The sequence below is a fragment of the Alosa sapidissima genome, chromosome 3 (assembly GCF_018492685.1).
Source record: "Alosa sapidissima isolate fAloSap1 chromosome 3, fAloSap1.pri, whole genome shotgun sequence".
NCBI lineage: Eukaryota > Metazoa > Chordata > Actinopteri > Clupeiformes > Clupeidae > Alosa > Alosa sapidissima.
Genome location: NC_055959.1, coordinates 19,756,609 through 19,777,841, shown reverse-complemented (window position 1 = coordinate 19,777,841; position 21,233 = coordinate 19,756,609). Strand labels below are relative to the sequence as shown.

The 21,233-nt window shown below is 48.4% G+C and overlaps 1 protein-coding gene across 5 annotated transcripts in view; it reads left to right on the top strand.

Annotated features, from left to right (window-relative positions):
* The window catches only part of sdk2a (sidekick cell adhesion molecule 2a), a 97,112-nt gene that overhangs the window by 72,838 nt on the left and 3,041 nt on the right, over positions 1–21,233 (top strand). For 2 of the 5 annotated variants that reach the window (XM_042086061.1, XM_042086058.1), the window contains exons 21-44: positions 111–302; positions 896–1,017; positions 1,412–1,521; positions 1,912–2,062; positions 2,378–2,615; positions 3,370–3,485; positions 3,804–3,993; positions 5,158–5,256; positions 5,375–5,569; positions 5,873–6,074; positions 6,209–6,312; positions 6,786–6,856; positions 7,391–7,526; positions 8,841–8,897; positions 9,364–9,465; positions 9,562–9,677; positions 10,159–10,345; positions 11,478–11,615; positions 12,875–13,036; positions 13,436–13,561; positions 13,787–13,951; positions 14,061–14,201; positions 16,083–16,227; positions 18,793–18,922. In XM_042086061.1, the coding sequence (XP_041941995.1) occupies positions 111–302; positions 896–1,017; positions 1,412–1,521; positions 1,912–2,062; positions 2,378–2,615; positions 3,370–3,485; positions 3,804–3,993; positions 5,158–5,256; positions 5,375–5,569; positions 5,873–6,074; positions 6,209–6,312; positions 6,786–6,856; positions 7,391–7,526; positions 8,841–8,897; positions 9,364–9,465; positions 9,562–9,677; positions 10,159–10,345; positions 11,478–11,615; positions 12,875–13,036; positions 13,436–13,561; positions 13,787–13,951; positions 14,061–14,201; positions 16,083–16,227; positions 18,793–18,922 (3,395 nt within the window). Of the gene's footprint in view, positions 1–110; positions 303–895; positions 1,018–1,411; positions 1,522–1,911; positions 2,063–2,377; positions 2,616–3,369; positions 3,486–3,803; positions 3,994–5,157; positions 5,257–5,374; positions 5,570–5,872; positions 6,075–6,208; positions 6,313–6,785; positions 6,857–7,390; positions 7,527–8,840; positions 8,898–9,363; positions 9,466–9,561; positions 9,678–10,158; positions 10,346–11,477; positions 11,616–12,853; positions 13,037–13,435; positions 13,562–13,786; positions 13,952–14,060; positions 14,202–16,082; positions 16,228–18,792; positions 18,923–21,233 lie in introns of all 5 variants that reach the window. The other 3 variants (XM_042086060.1, XM_042086057.1, XM_042086059.1) reach the window with 2 other exon arrangements.

Genomic DNA, 21,233 nt, shown 5'->3' with positions numbered 1-21,233 from the left:
TGCAAAGTTTCTGTTGTTTTGTCATAAAGCAGCTGTGTGAAAAATGAGATAAAACAGAAATGAAAAGACATAAAAAGAGATGTTAAACGCTTCTCTCTATTCCACGGCAGGCTACCGCATCTCTTGGGAGGAGTTCAACCGCACCAACACCCGGGTCACCCACTACCTGCCCAACCAGACCCAGGAGTACCGCGTCACCGGCCTGACAGCCCTCACCACCTACACCATCCAGGTGGCCGGCATGACCTCCAAGGGCCAGGGCCAGCTCTCGTCCTCCACCATCTCCTCCGGGGTCCCGCCAGGTGAGCCACCTATGCCCACACTGGTATGGCTGCAGAGCAGGAATAGCCTCGTCTTTCTCTCCCTCTCATCTCCTGTCCACTCTTTAACTGTCCTTTTAAATAAAGGCAAAAAGGCCAAAGTTTAACATATATCAAAAAATATAATGAGAATTAAATAAAGAAATGCACTGACCTCTGTATTCCTGTTATGATGTGCAATGTCAGGCTGCTGATCAGCTCTAGATCTAAAAGAGTGTATAATTGGGGGGGAGACACGTTGACATGAGGATCTTGACTGCAGTCAGCATGCCCTTTGCTCTGATGGGAGAGAAGCAACATGCCCTTTGTCTGGTGACGGGCACTATGAACTGAAGAGTCTGCCCTATTCCCACTCAAACTGATAAGATTCTCTCCCTGAGGTTGACTTATGGTGCTGTGCACTGCACAGACTGTAGAAGGGGCTGTGCAGTTGTGCAGCAGTGTGTGTGTGTGATCCCACGTGTGGATGCTGTGCTCTGGCGCTTGGCCCCCTAATTGTACCTGTCACACCTCAGTCCAGACCTCCCGTGTTTCTCCCTGTCGAGCCTCTGATCGCTCGTGCTCTTTTTGTGCAGAGATGCCGGGACCCCCCACCAACATCGCCATCTCCAACATCGGCCCCCGCACGGTCACTCTGCAGTTCAAACCCGGATATGACGGCAAGACCTCCATCTCACGCTGGCAGGTGGAGGCACAGGTACAACACAGAGGAAGTTGACCCCCCCTCTCCCCTCTCTCTCTCGCAATCATGAGCTGTTGCTTGCTATCAATATGTCTGCCTTTCACTGGTTTTCTGTCCTTCACCTTGTCTTTTCACGTTAGCCTCTCATTCAACGCCCTTAGTATCACCTCATATTGATCTGCTGTGGTCCTCTCTCTCTCTCTCTCTCTCTCTCTCTCTCTCTCTCTCTCTCTCACTCTCTCTGTCTCTCTCACTCACTGTTGTTTATTCATACAGCGCTTCATTTTCACAGCTGTTGAAGGATTTCTTTTAGACTGTGTCTCTATGGACAAACTTTTTTTTTTTACACTTTAACTCCCTCCATGGTGACCTTCCCTTAGCTTTGTCCTCCTGCTGTCTTTATCCGCAGATCGGTGTTATCGGAGAAAACGAGGAGTGGGTCACGGTTCACCAGCTGGCCAACGAGCCAGACGCCCGCTCTCTGGAGGTCACTGGCCTCAATCCATACACCTTCTACAGGTAACACTTCCGCCTCACACAACAGCACACTTATAGGTGTCCATGCAGGTAGAGCCTCATATAGTTGTCATATTTTTTTTTACTTAGTTAATCACACAATTGTTTATACCCATGCCAATTTTGAATGTAATAGATTTTATTACCTAAATACCTTTTTTATTCTCTTTTTTATCTCCTGCATAATTTCATTCTCTTTTTACTTATGCTTATCTCATTTGCAGGCAGGGTTAGAAATCTATCTCTCAAATACAAATTCACTATAAATCAAAATGTGTTATGGGTAATGAATAATTCTGCTCATGATTCATTAATAATTAACGGTAAATGGGATTACATTGCGCCCACACACATACGGTACGGTAAAGACTGAACATGGCTGTGTGCTGTCAGGTTCCGCATGCGGCAGGTGAACATCGTCGGCACCAGCCCCGCCAGCCAACCCTCCAGGAAGATCCAGACGCTGCAGGCTCCTCCGGACATGGCACCTGCCAACGTGACCTTGCGCACGGCCAGCGAGACTAGCCTCTGGCTTAGATGGGTGGTACGTTCTCCTGGGCATGGAAATGAATGACATATGAAGTCTATGTTGTGTATGAATGCCTACACATATAGGATTCTTTTCAAAACCCTAGAATCCTCTTGTGTACCGACAAGAACATTAAAACAAGTTGATTACACACTTGTCTGTGAATTTAACTTGGGTTGAATAATAAAATCTTTGAAATGATGATTATGAAAAGGTGTACTCCAAATCTGTAACAACAGCACAAGACAGAGGTCTGATTTGGTATACACCGTAAGCACCTAAGCATTGAGAACCACATACAACCAGAGTGTTTGTCTGGTCTCACACCAGCCTTTGCCAGAGTGGGAGTACAATGGGAACCTAGACCTGGTGGGCTACCGGGTGCAGTACGCACGGGCCGGGTCAAAGGCTGGGGTCCTGTCCCACGTCATAGCGGACCGCCTGGAGCGGGAGTTCACCATCGAGGACCTGGAGGAGTGGACCGAGTATGAGGTGCGCGTTCAGGCGTTCAACGGCATCGGGTCCGGACCCCTGAGCCCGTCCATCATCGGGAGGACCCGCGAGTCCGGTGAGCATGGTTGAGCTGACCGCAGCTCACTCAAACAGTCGAGTAGTCGAGTGACTCCTTCATCATTCTTTCATTCGCCTCCTCTCTTGGCTGCACTTAAGACAGATTTTACAAGCTAGTTCAAGCATTTCAACTTGAACATTTCAACATCTCCCAACCACATTGCCACATTATGGTACGTCTTTGATTAAAGCTGCAGTTGGCAAGATTTTTTTTATCATATTCACTGAAACTGACACTATGCTCCGACAGAACAACATAAATAAGCCGGTTTTAGAAAAAAAACCTGCACTTCTACCTCCACCTAGAGCCTGTTATTTGTTTTGCAAAAATCCACAGCTCCCGGTTCTTCTGGTCCAATCAGAGCAGATCTGAGATCTGACTGTCAGTCCCAGTCTGGTGCAGTCTGGTGCACACGACGAGCACAAACTCGATGAGAGGGCACTTGGTGGTAGTGGGGGAGGGGCATGAGAGTTGTAAACATTCAAAATTTTGGCTAAGTCCCCTCAATCTGTCAGACTTGCCAACTGCAGCTTTAAATCATCTCCACGAATCTCAGTGCACACTCACCCATGCTCTTTGACCACTTGTTACTTTAATGAATTCACTTTCATGGATTGGTTCTTTAATTTCCTTCCTTGTACTCCAGATCCATCTACATAGTCGTCATCACAGTGCACTTTTGTGAAAGGGAAAGAAAAGGAATCTGACTTAGTGACCAGTGCGTCCCTTTAACGACCCCTCTCTCTCACAGTGCCCTCCTGCGGGCCCAGTAACGTCTCGGCCTTCGCCACCACCTCCAGCAGCATCCTGGTGCGCTGGGGAGAGGTCCTCCTGCACGACCGCAATGGCCTCATCCTGGGCTACAAGGTACGCACTGAGCCTCTCTCTCAACAGAGGAACGCTCCATCTCCCTTCACTCTACGTCCATCTATTAGCGTGGAAATGTCATCAGGGGACAGTGTGTTAGAACAGTCCACTGTCTCTGTACATTTCCATCCAGCTGGACTGACAGTTACTGTACATTTGTCTACTCTTAATACATTTCCCTGGGAATCAATAACATATCAATCAATCTATCTATTCTGTCTGTCCATCCATCAATCCTTCTATCCTCCATTCGTCTCTCTATCCATCCACTCCTTCCATCCATGCACCCACGCACCCACCCATCCATCCATCCCCCAGGTGGCCTACAAGGAGAAGGACCTGGACACAGACCTGCGGTTCTGGACGGTGGAGGGCAACAACAGCCACAGTGTGCAGCTGACGGGGCTGGGAAAGTACGTGCTGTATGAGATCCAGGTCCTGGCCTTCACGCGTATCGGAGACGGCCGACCCAGCTCTCCGCCCATCCTGGAGAGGACCCTGGATGATGGTGAGGGTTTGGACTGACCAATTGTTTGAACTGCCCTGCCCCCCTCACTTGACTGACTGACTGACTGTTTCCATGTATTGCCAGTTCAGCAGCTATGGCTATTATTGTTTGTTTTACAGTGTTACATATTTCATGCAGCTTATTGTCCACACAATCATCCCATTCAGCTTGCCATTTCTCATTTATATAGTAGAGGTTTCACATCTGAGGCAGGGATTGGTAATTTCGTCACTCAAGGCCTGTTTAGCTGCACTATCTGCCTTCTCATTGCCACTGAGTCCAACATGGCCAGGAACCCAGCAAAAAACAATGTTCAAGTTCAGTTTAGTCAGATGATCCACTTTGTCAAGAATTTCCACAATGAGGGGGTGATCAGTCTTTTAAAACTCCAGGGCTTGAAGGCACGATTTAGAGTCTGTACAGATCAGAGAGTATTGTTCATTGGTTTCCTCTATGTAGACTTCAGACTTAAAAGCAAGGCTTTAGCTTCAGCTGTAAAAATAGAACATATAGTTGGAATACGCAGGCCATGCTGATAATAATTCACTACTATTGCTGAGGACACAGAGTTCTCAGTTTTTGATCCATCGGTATAAATGGGGGTATGTAAAAGAAAACGTTGTCTCATATCAAAAAAGGCAGCCTGGTAGTCATTTGGATGAGCGTTTGACTTTTTCCTTTGGGTTAGATCCATTACAATCACAGGTCGTTTTAAAGTCCAAGGGGGAGTGGGGCAGACATGTGTAGATTGCAGACTGTCCAGATTAATGTTCAAGTGTCCCCCTCACTTGAAGTCCAGTCTCAAAACCATTCACATCTATGTTTGAACGGCTTTGATTCATTCTTAAATTGCTTCACAGATTTACTCTATTTCAATGTGCTATATTTGCTACAAATCTTGCTAATGGTTATGGCACATAAATGATTCAAGATTCAAGATTCACTTCATTGTCCCACAGACAATGAAGACATAAAAGACAAGTTATGACAATTACTGTAAGATAATTCAAGGATGTGTAAAGAAAGTTCAAGCCATAAGAGAGAAGTTACGAGAACTACTGTAAGATAAGAAAAGGATGTGTAAGGAAAGTTCTCTAAGTGTTCTGCAGGATGACTCTAACTGAGTAAGGGTGTGACATGCATGCTCCCTCTTACCTGCTGCAGTGCCTGGTCCTCCGATGGGCATCCTCTTCCCTGAGGTGCGCACCTCCTCGGTCAGGCTCATATGGCAGCCCCCTGCCCAGCCCAACGGCATCATCCTGGGTGAGTTCACAAAGCCCCTCACACAGCTTCCCATACAGTTCCTTACCTGTGTCCTCCACGCGCTGTTCACATACTGGTCACTGACATAATCTTTTCGTGCCTGGTCGGTCTGTCACAGCCTATCAGATCACCTATAGGCGGAATTCGTCCAATAGCAACACGGCCACGGTGGATGTGCTCAGCCCCAGTGCGCGTCAGTACACGGCGACCGGCCTGAAGCCTGAGAGTGTGTATGTGTTCCGACTGACTGCTCAGACCAGGAAAGGCTGGGGAGAGGCGGCCGAGGCGCTGGTGGTTACCACGGAGAAGAGAGGTGCAAACTTACCTACTAACACATGGGAACATCACAGACCCTTAGTCATTATTGTGCCATGTTTAAAGAGCTTGTGGCAAATCTTGATGCATCTTTTTTAATCTGAAATGTGTATGTGTGGGTTTGTGTGCATGTGTGTGTGTGTGTGTGTGTATGTATGTGTGTGTGTGTGTCCGTCTGTGTATGTGTGTGTGTGCATGCCTGTGTGCGTATATGTTTGTGTGTGTGTGTGTGTGTGTGTGTGTGTGTGTGTGTGTGTATGTGTGTGTGTGTGTGTGTGTGTGTGTGTGTGTTCACCCTCAGCTCGCCCACAGCCCACCAGCAGGCCTGTGGTGCCCCAGGAGGAAGTCCAGGCCAGGAGTGTGCTGTTGTCATGGGAACCAGGCAGCGATGGCCTCTCCCCCGTCCGCTACTATACGGTCCAGTACCGAGAGCTGCCGGACAGTAACTGGACTGTGCACTCGGCCTCGGTCAGCCATGAGGCCAGCTCCTATATTGTGGACAAGTAAGGAATCTTACTTAAGGAAGCCTTAGATGGTGGCTTGGTTGCATTATAGCTCAATTGGTACTCAATAAGTATTCTATAAAGTATTCTATTTACTATTTCTATATTCTATTTCTATTCTTTTCTATTTACAGACTGAAGCCGTTCACCTCCTACCAGTTCAGGGTGAAGGCCACCAATGACATTGGAGACAGTGAATACAGTGAAGACAGCGAGGCCATCACCACCTTGCAGGATGGTAAGATCACATGACCTGATACTCTGGCTCATCATGATTGAGGATGACACGCCCATAGGAATGAACCGTTCTAGTACATGCTGATATTCTCATCCTGGATACCTCTGGACAGAGAGGAACTATTATGTGTGTCCTGCAATAGGAAGTGATGTCAGTGGATGTTCTAAGACAGTACACTGCTGTGCTGTAGGCCAAGCCATGACTTCATACTTAATTGCTGCCAGAGCCTCTCGGACATGCTAATAGCCTTGCGAACGTGCAAACGGCCTGGCCGGCCATCAATGGGTCCAGTGTGTGGGCAGTGTGTGTGCTCACAGCTGGCGCATGTATGCAGATCACAAGTTGTTTACTCCACTTCAACATTGTTTTTTGACTCAAATCTCTGTCTCTCTTCTCTGTCTCTGTCTCTCCCCACCACCCCGAAACCCCTCCTCACATGTGCACCCCCCTAACCCCCCTTTCCCTTTCCACAGCCCCAGACAAAGCTCCCACAATCCTCTCCGTCACGCCACACACCACCACATCTGTGCTCGTCCGCTGGAAGGTAAGAAGTACTCAGCGCGGTGTTAGAGAGGTGAATGATAATTGAGCCAGAGATGGCCGCTCTTGGCCATAAGGTCAGGTGTCATATGAAATATGAATCGTGCATAGGAGAATAATTAAATGTCTGCGTACCAGTTTGCTCTGCCTGCGGATGTTTAATTCATGGCCATTCAGACTGACAAGGCTTGAGTCCGGCCTGAAATTAAACTGGCAGATGAGCGAGCATGCCTGGTGTGAATTGAATAGCGGAGGGAAATTATGTTATTCTTCTCGCTCCAGAAATGATTGGGGCCAAGGCTAAAGGGTGAAGAACAGAGCTGGAGGGGGCCGATTGAGAGGATGCTCTTCTCCTCCTCCTCCTCCTCCTCCTCCTCATCCTCTTGTTCTGCTTCCTCTTTGTATTTGCTTCCATTTCTTCTTCCTCTTCTTCTTCTTCCTCTTCTTCTTTTTCTTCTTCTTTTTCTTCTTCTCCTCCATTTTCATGAGCACCCACCGTCTGCTTATCAGCCCTGTTCTTCTTCCTCCCACTGTCTAGCCTCCATCTGAGGAGCAGATCAATGGCATCCTGCTGGGCTTCCGGGTGCGCTACCGAGAGCTGCACTACGACCGCCTGAGGAGCTTCACCGTGCGCACGGTCAACAACCCGTCCGCCAGCTGGGCCGAGCTCACCGGTGGGTCCTCCGCCCGCCCGCAGTGCACAACCAAAAACGACACACACACACACTTACACACACACACACACACACACACACACACACACACACACACACACACATATGCACACACACACACGCGCGCACACACACACACACACTCCACCGTCTGTTTCTGTGCCTCTATGGGAGAGGAAGATAGAGACAGAGAGAAAAGAAAGATAGAGAGAAAAATGAGCAAGAGAGTAACACTGCCAGGCACTCAGCCATTACAGACCTCAGTGGTTGCATCCAGCAGCTAAATGTCACCATGATGAATTCCTCATTTGGGGAGAGGAAATGGCGCTTTCATATGGGAGCTGCTGACCACAATGAATATCATGAATAAGAATTACTGGAGGTCACACCTGTTTCCTTATCGCACCGGTTGCATGCTTTTGAAATCCTCATTTAACCGCCATGTTGACATGCTCGCAATCACCCACACCATCAAAGTGCTGCAGTTATTCCTCAAGAATGTGTACCCATCTGATTCCCTGTCTGGGTCCCTCCAGTGCACAGTTGTGTGCTCATTACCACACAGCTCATATCTCATCTGGCGCACACACACACTCGGTGGTGTCAGGAGGGATGGGAAATGTACTGAGGGGGCTGTGCCGCGCCGCCCTGTGCCGCTCGGCTGTGTCAAAGATGATTGAGGCTCTTTGTTCACTTGTCTCCCCAGACGTCTGGCCGTCTCTGTCGCTCCAAGACGAGAGCGGTGTCTCGTGCATGCTTCCATACTGCCCAGCTGATGCCTCTGCTACGGTTTACAACTAATGCACTAACCTTCGTTTTTTTCTTCTCTCTATCTCTCTCTCTCTCTCTCTCTCTCTCTCTCTCTCTCTCTCTCTCTCTCTCTCTCTCTCTCTCTCTGTCATTGCTCCCTCCATCTTTCTCTTCTCTTCTGTTTCACATCTCCCTTCTCTCTCTTTCTGTCTGTATTTCTAATCTGCTTGTCTCTGTTCCACTCTCCACCTCTGTCTCCCTATTTCCCTCCATTATTTCTCTGTATTTCCTTCTCTTTCTCCTCTTTTCCTTTCTTTCCTCCCTCCATTTCTTTCTTTCCACTTTCTCTCTGTTCCCTCTCACTCTCTCTCTTCCTTCTCTATCTCTCTCTCTCACACTCTCTCACTCTCTCTCTCTTTTTCCTCTCACTCTCTCTGTCTCACTCTCTCTCTCTGTATCTCTCTCTCTCTCTCTCTGTCTGCCTCTCTCCCACCCTCCCAACTCTGGCTGCCCTCCCCTGTGACCTATTGATGCCCCCTCCTGACCCTGCGCTGCGCCCCCCAGCCCCCTACAGCGTTAGGAACCTCAGCGAGTCCTCACTCACCCAGTACGAGCTGGACAGTAAGTCCTGGAGTGTGTGTGTGTGTGTGTGTGTGCTCACTTCACATCTAATCCTGAAGCTGTGTGTGTGTGTGTGTGTGTCTATGTGTGCATGTGTGTATGGTGTGTGTGAGTGTGTGTGTGTGTGTTTGTGTGCATCTCTCAACATTCCATCCCATCTTTCCAAGCACTTTCATCTCCGGATCTTAAAAGAGCTCCTGTCTTTTTCATTCGATTTGACGCTTTTCCAGATAGCACTCTTCATTCCTCTTATCGTCTCTCTCCGTGTCTTCATCTATGCCCCCACAACTCCCTCTCCTGCAGTCTGAGTTTGACCTTCAATTTCAGTCCTAATCGATTCACTCCTGCTTCACTGGCTTACATCCCTCCATGCCTTTAAATGCTCTCTTTATAATTCCATTGTCTTTTAAATGTCTGTTTTCAATTCATTGGAGGAAAAAAACACTGTGACTCTGATTTCTTGCAGACTTGAGCAAAAACAAGCGCTACGAGATCCGTCTGAGTGTGTACAACGCCGTAGGGGAGGGTCCCATAAGCAAACCACAGGAAGTGTTTGTGGGGGAAGCAGGTTGGTGCAGGGATGGTCGAGGGTCTGAGTGTATTACACCACAGAAGAGTGACCAACACAGATCCATCTTAATGCCCCTCTGCTCTCCTCCCCCAGTGCCCACTGCCCCACCCCAGAGCGTGTCTGTCCAGTCCTCCACTGCCTCTCAGCTGGACGTGACATGGGAACCTCCTCCTCTAGACGCCCAAAATGGAGACATCCAAGGCTACAAGGTATTACAGAGTAGCTTTTGGGATTTATATGTAATATCTATAAGTCCTAGACCTATGTATGAATATATCGTTACTGAATACTATTGTGGTAAAGGAAATATGGCTCCACATAAAATCATCATAGAGTTTCTACTAGTAGTGGTATATAATGTTAAGGTAATAATAATGTAGGTGCAATACAATCCTCTCTCCTTACATCAGTATGCGGTACCTGTAGTGAGACTGTGACAGCACCAAATATACTGTTTGTTGGAAAATAACTCTTCCCATTTACATTCCACAGACGCTACAATTCAGTGAGCACAAAGCAAAGGCATAAATTTCCAGGGTATTTGTGCTCCCTGGGTTATGTGCTTATTACCCTGAGAGCAGCTCCAGTCTGGCTGAGCTGGCTGGCGAAGCCTTAAGCAAACATAATGGTGTGTTAGAGTGGCTGATTTACTCTGTCCTTGGCCCCCCCGTCTCCTGCGTCCTGCTGTAGATTTACTACTGGGAGTTCCAGCTGCAGAACGAGACGGAGCGCCTGCGGACGCTCTTCCTGCCCGAGGGAGGGGTGAAGCTGAAGAACCTGACGGGCTACACCACCTACATGGTCAGCGTGGCCGCCTTCAACGCCGCTGGGGACGGACCGCGCTCGCCGCCCACCAGAGGGCGCACTCAGCAAGCAGGTGAGCCTGACGCTGATGGATGACTGGGAGTCGAGGGTGACAGCATCCATCTCCCAACGTTTGACACTTGAGACAACAAGCACGCAGCTGTGAAAACATCTGGTTGGACTGTGACTGCATCTGACCATTTGCTACTGTAAGCTTAAGCTGCACGTATCCCCACTCAAAGTGAACCACTGAAATATAATTTGCGTCACAGACCACTTAGTACTTGAAAAGAGGTGTCCAGATTCATTATTCTCATGGTGTCAGTCAGATGACCGATGACCTCTCCCAGACTCAGTCACAGCCCTTCCCCACGGTATGGACACTGTGACTTTTTGTCATTTTTGTGGAATAAAAGCCCCCTGTTTTGGAGCCAAATTAACAGGGAGTCATCATAAACTTGACAATGGGAAAGGGTTTTTTGGAAATGCTGTGTATTGAGAAAACCACAGGGGCGGAAGCACAGGGCAGTGTGGGGGAGAGAGAGAGAGAGAGAGAGAGAGAGAGAGAGAGAGAGAGAGAGAGAGAGAGGGGGAGAAGGAGAGGGTGGAGAAAGAGGACACATATGGAGGGGTTTTGGCTCAGCAGCACAATGGCGGCTGTGTTCTACACTCCCAGGCTCTCGTCTGTGGGTTCACTGGGGGTGGGGGGGTAAAAAGAGCATTTCAGTATTTTTTCGGAAAAAAATTGAATAAATCCCTCTGGCCTTTTCCGCTGCCTTGAAGATTGTAACACCGTGGAGGGGCCTTAGACGCTGAGAACCCAAAACACAAACGAGATTCTTGGCACTTTTTTACAGCGTCTTCAAGAGACTGGGATAAGTGCCAGCTTAAGCTTCCCCCAGAGTTCAAGTTAGAAACGCTGCAAAGTTCTGACACTAGCGTGGGTCCTGACCCCGAAAACAGAGTGTAGAATTCCACAAAATGTTTCCTTAAGGCCTTGGCAGCGCTTCTGTGGTCATAGCAAAATCAAAAATAGATAGGGCTTTGATGAATATTTTGAATGAATCGTTGTATTGATTCTACTATGTAAACTACTCTCTCCCCTCTCTCACCTCCCCGTTCTCTCCTCTCCTCCTGTTGTTCTTGTCCTCTCCTCCTCTCCTCTTCTCCTCCTCTCCTCCTCCTCTCCTCTCCTCCTGTTCCAGCTCCCAGCGCTCCCAACTTCATTCACTTCAGCGAGCTGACCACTACCTCGGTCAACGTGTCCTGGGGTGAGCCCAAGCACCCCAACGGCATCATCGAGGGCTACCGCGTGGTCTACGAGCCCTGCACACCCGTGGATGGTGAGAATCTCTGCTCCCTGGCACATCAAAAGGGAGGGGAAAGAAAGAGAAAAAAGAAAGAGAAAAGAAAGAAAAGAAAAGGATTCACTCCAGAAAATGACTGAGATAGCTTTGCGTCAGCCGTTAATTAACACCCTGCGGGGTCGTCACGGCCATTTTAGCTTACAAATCTCCCCCGGCCTGTCATCTAAATGCGTTCAAGCTGGGCCCTGGCCGCGGTCACTTACCGAGCAGCAGGGACGCCGCGTCCTCCGCCTGGCATACCTCCGCTGGGGGCCTCCGTCTGTGCCCTCTCATTGGGCGCGGAGCTGCCTCGGAACGCTGCTAAATGCGGTCCGCTCGCTAGATTCTTGAGTAATTGAGACCAGAGATGGGGTGAGTGCCAGAGCCTACTGTGGTCTCACGGTCACCCGCTAATGACACAGGAGTGGTCATATATGTGGGAAAGCAGGAAAGCGCTCTGTGTGCGCTGTATGTGTCTGTGCGCACGTGTGTGTATAGGTGTGTATGCATTTGTGTGGGTGTTTACTTGTGTGTATATTAGTGCTTGTAAGTTTGTGTGTGTGTGTGTGTGTGTGTGTGTGTAGGTGTTTATGCATTTGTGTGTGTTTACTTGTGTGTATACAAGTGCTAGTACATGTGTGTGGTGTGTGTGTGTGGTATGTGAGTGTGTTTGTGTGTCGTGTGTGTGTGTGTGTTTGTGTGTTCAAGCAGCATGTGGGAGACACAGATGTACGGGTTCATTGTTTACAGAAGGCCTCTCAGTATGGGAAGGGTGCGCTTCAGTTCAGTTCACTGGGCCATCTCTATTTATTGGCGGTGCTAATGCACCATGACATGGCTGCCTGTGGGAGATGGAGCCTATGCCATGTGGGTATACTTCACTGACTGCTATAGTGTGTATAGATATAGAAGAGATGAACTTAACTTCTATGTTCTGGTGTATATGTATGAGAATAAACATGAGGGCCTGTCTGTACTTAACTGTGTATATGTTTGTGTGTTTGTGTATAAGTGTGTGTGTGTGTGTGTGTGTGTGTGTGGTCATAAACCTGTGGGTGGTTGCTGAGGAGTGACTGCATATATGTGGTCTGCTCTGTGCCGCCATATGTAGTCCATGTCTGTGTGAGTGTGTGTGTGTGTGTGTGTGTGTGTGTGTGTGTGTGTGTGTGTGTGTGTGTGTGTTTGTATGTGCCTACTCTTAAGCGTGGTCTAGAGTTATAGTGTCTCCTGTACAGACTCCTCTCCTCGCACTCCAGGTGTCAGTAAGGTTGTGACAGTGGATGTGAAGGGCAGCACTCCACTCTGGATGAAAGTCAAGGACCTGGCAGACGGCGTGACCTACAACTTCCGCATCCGAGCCAAAACTCTGACATACGGGCCAGAAGTGCAAGCCAACATCACCACAGGGCCTGGAGAAGGTTAGTCTCATCATGTGACTGCTGATGCTATAATTATACAAATGAGCGTAAAATACACAAAATAAACTACACAACATCGTATCATTAGGTTTGTGGATAGTAGCTTTGCTAAAAACCTCTCTAATGATGGCTTTTCTTGAATGGTGTGTAACTAGTGGTGTGTGCTTTTTTTTAAAACATCCAAGTGGAATGTTTCCTTGGGAAAACTCTATGTCACTAATATTCTGTCCTGTCTCTAACCATTTTCCTTGAGAACTTGAGAAAAACAAGTGGCTTATGGCATTTTTTAATGGTTATTTCACTCCGTTTCACCGATGTATTCCTTACTTGTGTGTTTTTTTTTTTTTTTTGCATTTCTCTCTGCTGGTGCTTCACCGTGATATTTCCTCATTTCCTCAGGGGCCCCAGGCCCTCCTGGAGAGCCATTTATTACCCGCTATGGCAGTGCACTCACACTGCACTGGACCAGTGGCGATCCCGGACGAGCCCCCATCACACGCTATGTAATTGAGGCTAGGCCATCGGGTAAGGGAGAATGATACGAGGCAGACTCTGTTTAGTTGGAACAGAATAAATATAAACAAGCTACTGAGTGAGTCCCTACTTTTCAATTACAGCCTTGCTTATAAGGTTAAGGCATCTGTCTAATCGGTACATGTAAATATTGTTTTGGGGGAAATTACTATTTGGTATAAACAGGTTAATATGTCTGAGTAAATATATATTATGTTATCTCTTCATCCTGTATAGATGAGGGCTTGTGGGATATTCTGATTAAAGACATTCCCAAAGAGGTTACATCCTACACCCTTGACTTAGACATGTTAAGGGAAGGAGTCACTTATGACTTCCGGGTCATTGGAGTGAATGATTACGGTTATGGCTCTCCCAGTGCACCTTCTCCATCTGTTTCTGGTGAGTGACTTTGTGAACCCAAGCGATTTTAAAATATACTGTATATTATTGTATTTCTTCAGCCAATTTTAGTTTGCTAGTAAATGTAAACAAGGGCCTCTCCTTATAGCCCAGAAGATCTCGCCGTTTTATGAAGAGTGGTGGTTCCTGGTGGTGATCGCGCTTGTGGGGCTGATATTCATCCTTCTCCTCGTCTTCATCCTCATCATTCGTGGACAGAGTAAGAAGTACACCAAGAAATCTGACTCAGGTACAAACAGCACAATTACACTTCCAGGCCTGTGATATCAAATTAAAGTTACATTATTGTTTTAATTGTAGTTTTTAGCAATCCCATGACATTACCTTATTCTAATCTGATGTAGTGGGCATAGCAACAAAGGACTATTTTTATAGCTGTCACCCTAATGTCCCCCATTACCAAAATGGCCTGTTGGTCTTTCTGCCGGTCTAATTCATCCTGCTTTAAAAAAGCTAAAAGCCTTCTCTTGGCCATGGCTGCCATGAATCGACAAGAAAATGGGAAAACAAAGTGCTCACAGCACTTTTTTGAAAGAAACTGGAGAACTGTGATCAATTCTGTTTACGACCTTTTGAATGTGACTGATGTTCACAGCGATTACCAAGAGACTGGCTCAGCTGAGTAATGTTGACAACCACACCGAACCAGACGGCGGCTCTGTTATGTCAGACCAGTTTACATCACACTGTGTGTGTGTGGGTGTGTGGGGCTGTGGCTGTATGTCTGCAAATGTTTTGTGTTTGTTTTAACAACGGTTGGAAGGCTTTTGTAATTTAGCTTGTGCTGTCTCTTAGTGTTAGGTGCAGCACCCGCAGAGCAGAGGCCTCATACAGTAGATATGAGTAATAGAACATGATCATTAGTGACTGGGAGGGTAAAGCGCAGGTCAGTTGCTCTCAGCTGAGCGTGAAGAGTTTAACACTCTGTGACACTCAATATGAAGGAGAGGCCAGGCCTATCCAACCCAGCCTCCTGCAGATGCACACATGCTGAGACCGATAGAGAGAAAGAGAGAGAATTAAAGAGTGTGTGTATGTGTGTGAGAGAGAGAGAGAGAGAGAGAGAGATTGAGAGAGAAAGAGAGGAGGGGGGTGTGAAGAGAGGTGCAGAAATTGGAAGGAGGAGAGGTCAGCCATGTGGAGGTCTCACTCCAGTGCGTGTTCGCTTGGTCAGCGTTTAGTGCTCCACCCGGGCTGGGGTCAGTAAACACGGCTCTCCCTCCAGCCCTGCGAACACAAGGCCCGTGTTTGTGCGCTGACACAAAGAGCCACTCTCAGGACCCGTAGCCCCCCTCCCCCCCCCCCTCCAACCCCCCTCTGCCACTCCATGGCAGTGCTGTCCCACTGCCGGCTGTTTGTTTTACTCAGGTCCAGTCCCGCTGACCTGAGAGAGGGAGATGAGAGATCGGGGGGGGCATGGGAGGTGGGAGGTGGGGGGAGATGGCGGGTGTGGAGGTAAGGTCACACCACTGAGCAAAAGAGGGTTGGAGAGGTCACTGCCCACAACATCCCTGAAAATCACACTTCAGCACACAGACAGAAAGCCTAGCGCTGTGTGTGCACGCCATGTGTATATATGTGCATTCATGAGTGTCTGCTTGTGTGTGCGTGCGTGTGTGTGTGTGTGTGTGTGTGTGTGTGTGTGTGTGTGTGTGTGTGTGTGTGTGTGTGTGTGTGTGTGTGCGTGTGTGTGTGTGTGTGCGTGTGTGTGTGTGTGCATGTGTGTGTGTGTGTGCGTGTGCGTGTGTGTGTGTGTGTGCATGTGTGTGTGTGTGTGTGTGTATGTCTCTGTTAGGGTGCGGGTTAGCAGAGTCAGAGAGCAGTGTTTCAACCCATCAGCAACTCATCTCAGAGGGCCCTGAACGCTTACGATACTTTTGCAAACAGACTGTTGAATGACCCAGAGAGAATCCCCAGAAACTGCTACTGTGATTCCAGGCCAAAAGAACCACAACCTCTGAGCCCTTTTGTAGACTTGAAGACTGTTTTGTCCTTCTCTCTCTCTTATTCTGTGAAGCCCTGCACTGTACCACTCATGTGTACCACCCAGACTTTAGCATGTCCAGTCGCTAACCCTCCCTGGCGCTAACCCTCTCTGCCCTCCACACAGGTAACCACTCCAACTGCACGTCTCTGCCCCTGAGCCACGGAGAGATGGTCAGGCTGGACGAGGGCCGCTTTCCAGCCTTGGAGCTCAACAACAGACGACTCTCCGTGAAGAACTCCTTCTGCCGCAAGAACGGCATCTACACCCGGTTAGTGAACCAACCACACTTGTACCAGCAAATTTTAATCTTCTTCCAGCACTGTAGCAAGCAATGAACAGTTCAATCTGTGTCGCATGGTGCGACAACTCGTGATGGACATAAAATAAATTGTACAGTCATGGGAGAGTGCATTCAAAGAAATGAACCCTGTCTTTGTCCCGGCTGGCAGCGGATTAAGATTCAGCCTAGCCTTTCTTCCATTAGGTTTATTGAGCTACGGTATTGGCCTGGATACTAATGCCAGCAAACCCCCCACCCACCCACCCTTTAAAAGCAGCCTGTCAGCCTGAGGGTGTATACCAAGCCTGAGGAAGTCAAAGCTCTGAGATCCACTCGTCTTGGCTCTCTGGGCCTACTTAAGATTCTGCCGGCATAGACTAGCGAGTTACAATTTATGTAAGTAGTCAGCACAATGCATCTTTCTTTACATTCATGAGGATCGTACTTGTCTGTCCCGCAGACAAAGGCTGCTCGAACTGAGAACGGACAGTACTCAATACGGACATTTCCTTTCCTCTCTGTAAAGGGAGAAAGAGAGAAAGAAAGAAAGAAAGAAAGAGCCAAAGTAAGAAAGAAAGAAAGAAAGAAAGAAAAATGTGAGAGGTTGAGCTTTTATAAGCAGTGTGTGCACAAATGCAGATGGAGTTGCTACCCCACTCCAGCCCTCTCTGCTGCAGTCCCTGCCCTGTGATGCGCTCCCTGCCTGCTGAGGGCCTGAGTGCAAGAGGCAGCATGCAGCGCTGCTAGGATAAAGGGCGCGGTTCACTGTCAGCTTCCTCTGCTGGTAGCCAGAGAGGCTGGGTCCCAAGAGCCCACTAAGGTGGAATGCACAGGGTGGGCTGAGGGAGAGGAGCAGGGGCAGCAGGGTGGAGTAGGGTGGAGGCTGGAGGGGGATGGGCACGGGTCTCCTCTGGTTTTCCTGCCTGGTGGATGGATGGCCTGCGCTGAGGATCAAAGGATGGGTGGGTAGATGGGGGTGGGGGTGGGGGTGGGGGGGGCTCACGCAGGCCTCTGCCTTTGAAGAGCGCCTCACGGGTGCAGGCCTGGTAATGAGCTTGCTGCCCTGTGTGGGGAAGAGCGTCTCCCAGGGATGGAGGGTGCTTCGGATAGGGGGGGCCGCTGGAGCCTCAGAGTAGGGTTTAGTGTTGGGGTGCAGAGCGCTGGAGCTGGCTGCAGAGCTGCTGAATAATGTAAAAGCCTCTTTGCATTCTGAGCAAGCTCCATGGCTGTGGGTGGATGGGGTAGTGGGTGGATGGTGGCGGCTGGTGGTTTGACACTTCCCCCACCACTCTGTCCATCCCACTGACAGCCTCTGAATTTTAAGCAGGCATTTTGTCATAACAAACCCCCCACTACACCCCATTTTTGGCCCTCTCTCTCTCAGGGGGCCCAGATTTGTTATGTTAACCCTTCCATGACCATTGCTGTGTGTGTCACCTCTGCCAAACGAGTGCATCATTGAGACAGAGAGGCTTGTCGGTCGCATATCATAACATTCCCCTCAACACATGACAACACCTCTCCTGAGAGGTAAATATGGCACACAAATAACAATGTTTTCAACCATGTGGTTAGCTGGTGCCTGAGAATCATTAACTCATCAGATCTGTCAGGAACTTGAGTTCTCTACCTTTACCTTTAGAGTCCAGTTCACCAGTCTTGTGGCCCCAAAAAAAGCCTCATTAGAGGTAGTGGTCCCAACGCCTTCACTCTGCCCAAACCTCCAGCTGACTTACCTCTGTTTGCGTGCTGCCCTGAGCCTACGGGGATCACCGAAGCAAGGAGGCATGCGGTCAGAGTCAGAGTTATTTAAATGCTAATGGTCTCCACTGACCTTGGCTTTGAGACGAGCAGACCTCATTATGGCTCCAAAGATGTAAACAGCGCATGCCGCCGAGGAATGTCATTTGTTGTTTTGGTCCGTTGGACCGAAATTGCTTCAGACAGAGGGAGCTCTGGCGCAACGCCCCCGGAATCGTCTTCAACCTCCCTCCCTGGTTTGTTTGGTTCGTGGTTCCTGCATGGCGCAGCACTGCTAACTGGAGCATCTGTTTCCTTTCCACTTTGAAGCGAGGCGCTCAGTCTCTCCCGGAGCATCTGCATGGGAGTAATTGTCCAAAGGGGAACTGGACCATGACAGATGCCCACGGAGGATAAGGGGTCTTGTGTTTGTCTCATGATCCTTTTTTAGAGGAACTCGCTCGTGGGCCCATCTCATACCGCGTGTGCAGCCGGACGCCTGGACGCCTCGCTCACGGATCACAGAGGCTCTGGAGAGTCTTCAAGGCCAATTATGACCTCCCGCACCATGTCTACCTCAGAGTGGTCAACACTGTCTCTGTGCTCCCTTAATCCTTACTGACTGATTCAGCATCAGTTCTTGATGGGATTTAATCCCCGATGCTTTGATGCAGGTGTTCAGTTTACTGTGCAAAAAATCATGTGCATTATGTTCCCATCGCTGTCAGGCTCTGTGAGATGTAAACAGGCATGTTGTTGACTCTCTCTTCTCCCTTTCATCTCCTCTCATCTCCTCTCGTCTCTCCCCCTCAGGTCTCCACCAAGGCCTAGCCCTGGCAGCCTGCACTACTCTGACGAGGACGTCAGCACCAAGTACAACGACCTGATCCCGGCCGAGAGCAGCAGCCTTACGGAGAAGCCCTCCGAGATCTCGGACTCCCAGGTACTCCCACACACAGCCAGCGGGGCTCAACCGCACCCGGATGAGAAAGACATGCTGATTACATTCAGTCAGTTCATTTGAACATCATCCAAAAATCCAAGGTGCAAAATGCAAAAATGCTACACAGGCAAAGTCATATTTTTTGGCAAAATAACTTAATGTGGAGAACTTAAGCGATACAGAACTGAAGATGCCAAAAGAGGAGTTCCTATTTGGGGAATTCTGTTTACAAGCTAGACTGTGTTAAGTGGGCCACAAGGAAGCATGTCAGCATCAGCATGTCACCAGAATCTCTGCTCTGCTCGGCACATAATAACATGTTGATGTTGTTTTGAAGTACTGTATGTCATGGAAGCAGTCTCTTCAAGTAGCCTAACTGTCTCTCCATATTCCCACCTCTGATCATTTACAACCTTGTTAAATCTCTGGATCAAAGAGGGTAGACTGCAGTAGAACTTAAGAATGGGGGACTTGATGAGAATTACAGACAGTCCCCACTGAAATTAAACCTTTGACCAAACTGTCATTATGACCGCCGCGCAGCGACGTGGGCATGTAACCCCACATGGATAGCATGGAACCTCCTGTTTTCGTTTTGATCTGTAGGCCCCCCGCTGGACTGGACCCCTCAACCCATTCCATAACCACTCATTTCATGTATAGCGCCACCTAGTTAAACACAAAAAAGTAAAAATGAGGTGTTGTAATCGCAGATATCTGTGACCTAACATAGTCAAAACTGCACGAAATTGGAAGTGTAGGATCATTATGACACCCTCTGAATGCACGCCAAGTTTCGTGGAATTCCGTTCATGGGGGGCCACACAATAAATTAATTTATGTTACTATACACCAACTGGCCTGTAGGTGGCCGGAGACAGTTTTCTGTGAATATCTCCAGAACCGTAGGGCCTAGGAGGTCCACCTTTTTTTGTATGTTGGTCTTAAGAGGGCATGTCAACCTATCCCATTACCACTTATTTCATGTATAGCGCCACCTAGTTAAAAATTAAAAAGCAAAACATTAGGTGTTTTCATCACAATATCTCTGGCTGACATGGTCAAAACTGCACGAAATTGAAAGTGTAGGATCATTATGACACCCTCCGAATGCATGCCAAGTTTCGTGGACTTTCGTTCATGGGGGGCCTTACAATAAAATAATTTATGTGTACATTTAGTGACCGTACACCAACAAGGATTCCCGGGACACTGAAAGACCGAGGTACACGAAACTTGGTGGGCATGTAACCCCGCATGGATAGCATGGAACCATCGCTTTTCGTTTTGATCTGTAGCCCCCCCGCTGGACTGGACCCTCCGAAAGGAGGGTAGGGCAGACACAGTTTTCTGTGAATATCTTGAGAACCGTAGGGCCTAGGATGACCAATTTTTTGCGTATGTTTGCCTCCAGGGGTCATGTAAACCCATTCCATATGCACACATGTGCATAAACAGATACACAAGCACACACATACATTCACAGTAATCCTACGTATGACACATACTCACACAGTAGACATATATACGCATGCATGCACATGCACACACACAGGCACATAAACAGGCAAACACACACATGCACGCACACACACCCACCCACACACCCACACACACATAAACATAAACATGTACACGCACACATGCACACAATTCAAGAATTTCTCAGAATTATGAACAGGCAAGATGGGGGTGGGGTTGTATAAAATGTATATTACATGTGAAATCTATGAACTAATCATGTTTTGGTACTTGTTGTCTAGCAGATACCAGTGAGAATTCAGTGTGCATAATGCAATTATGTGAGACAGTTAGAATCATATATGCGTGACTTATTTTTGTGGAAAACATGTGCTGGACTGGGCGGCGGTCATATTTTGTACCGCTCTGCGGTACATCTAGTTTGGTCAAGCTTCAGGCTTGTCTGCCAGGAAATGGATGGATGCGAAGTAAACCCACGGGCACTGAATCTTGCATTCCTTTAGTTAAATCTGTTTAACTGCAGCTTCACATAAATTGCTTTAACATGTCTCTTGTGTGATTGTATGGCGCAACAGATGCTAATGCTAGCAAAAGGAGTGGGGTGGGAAGTGCACACTTCTATCAATGGCAACATCTGTGTTCTCACACCCGTCTGCTTTTTCCACCATGTGTTTGTCAGGTAGTCTCACAGTAATAACATTTGTTCATCCATTCTGGGTGTCATCCCTGGGAGCTACAAAAGCCTGTTATTCCTGTCACTGTTTATCTCACACTTGTGCAAATACACAAACCCACCAGGGGATTGGCAGTGGGACCTTGCCCCGCATAT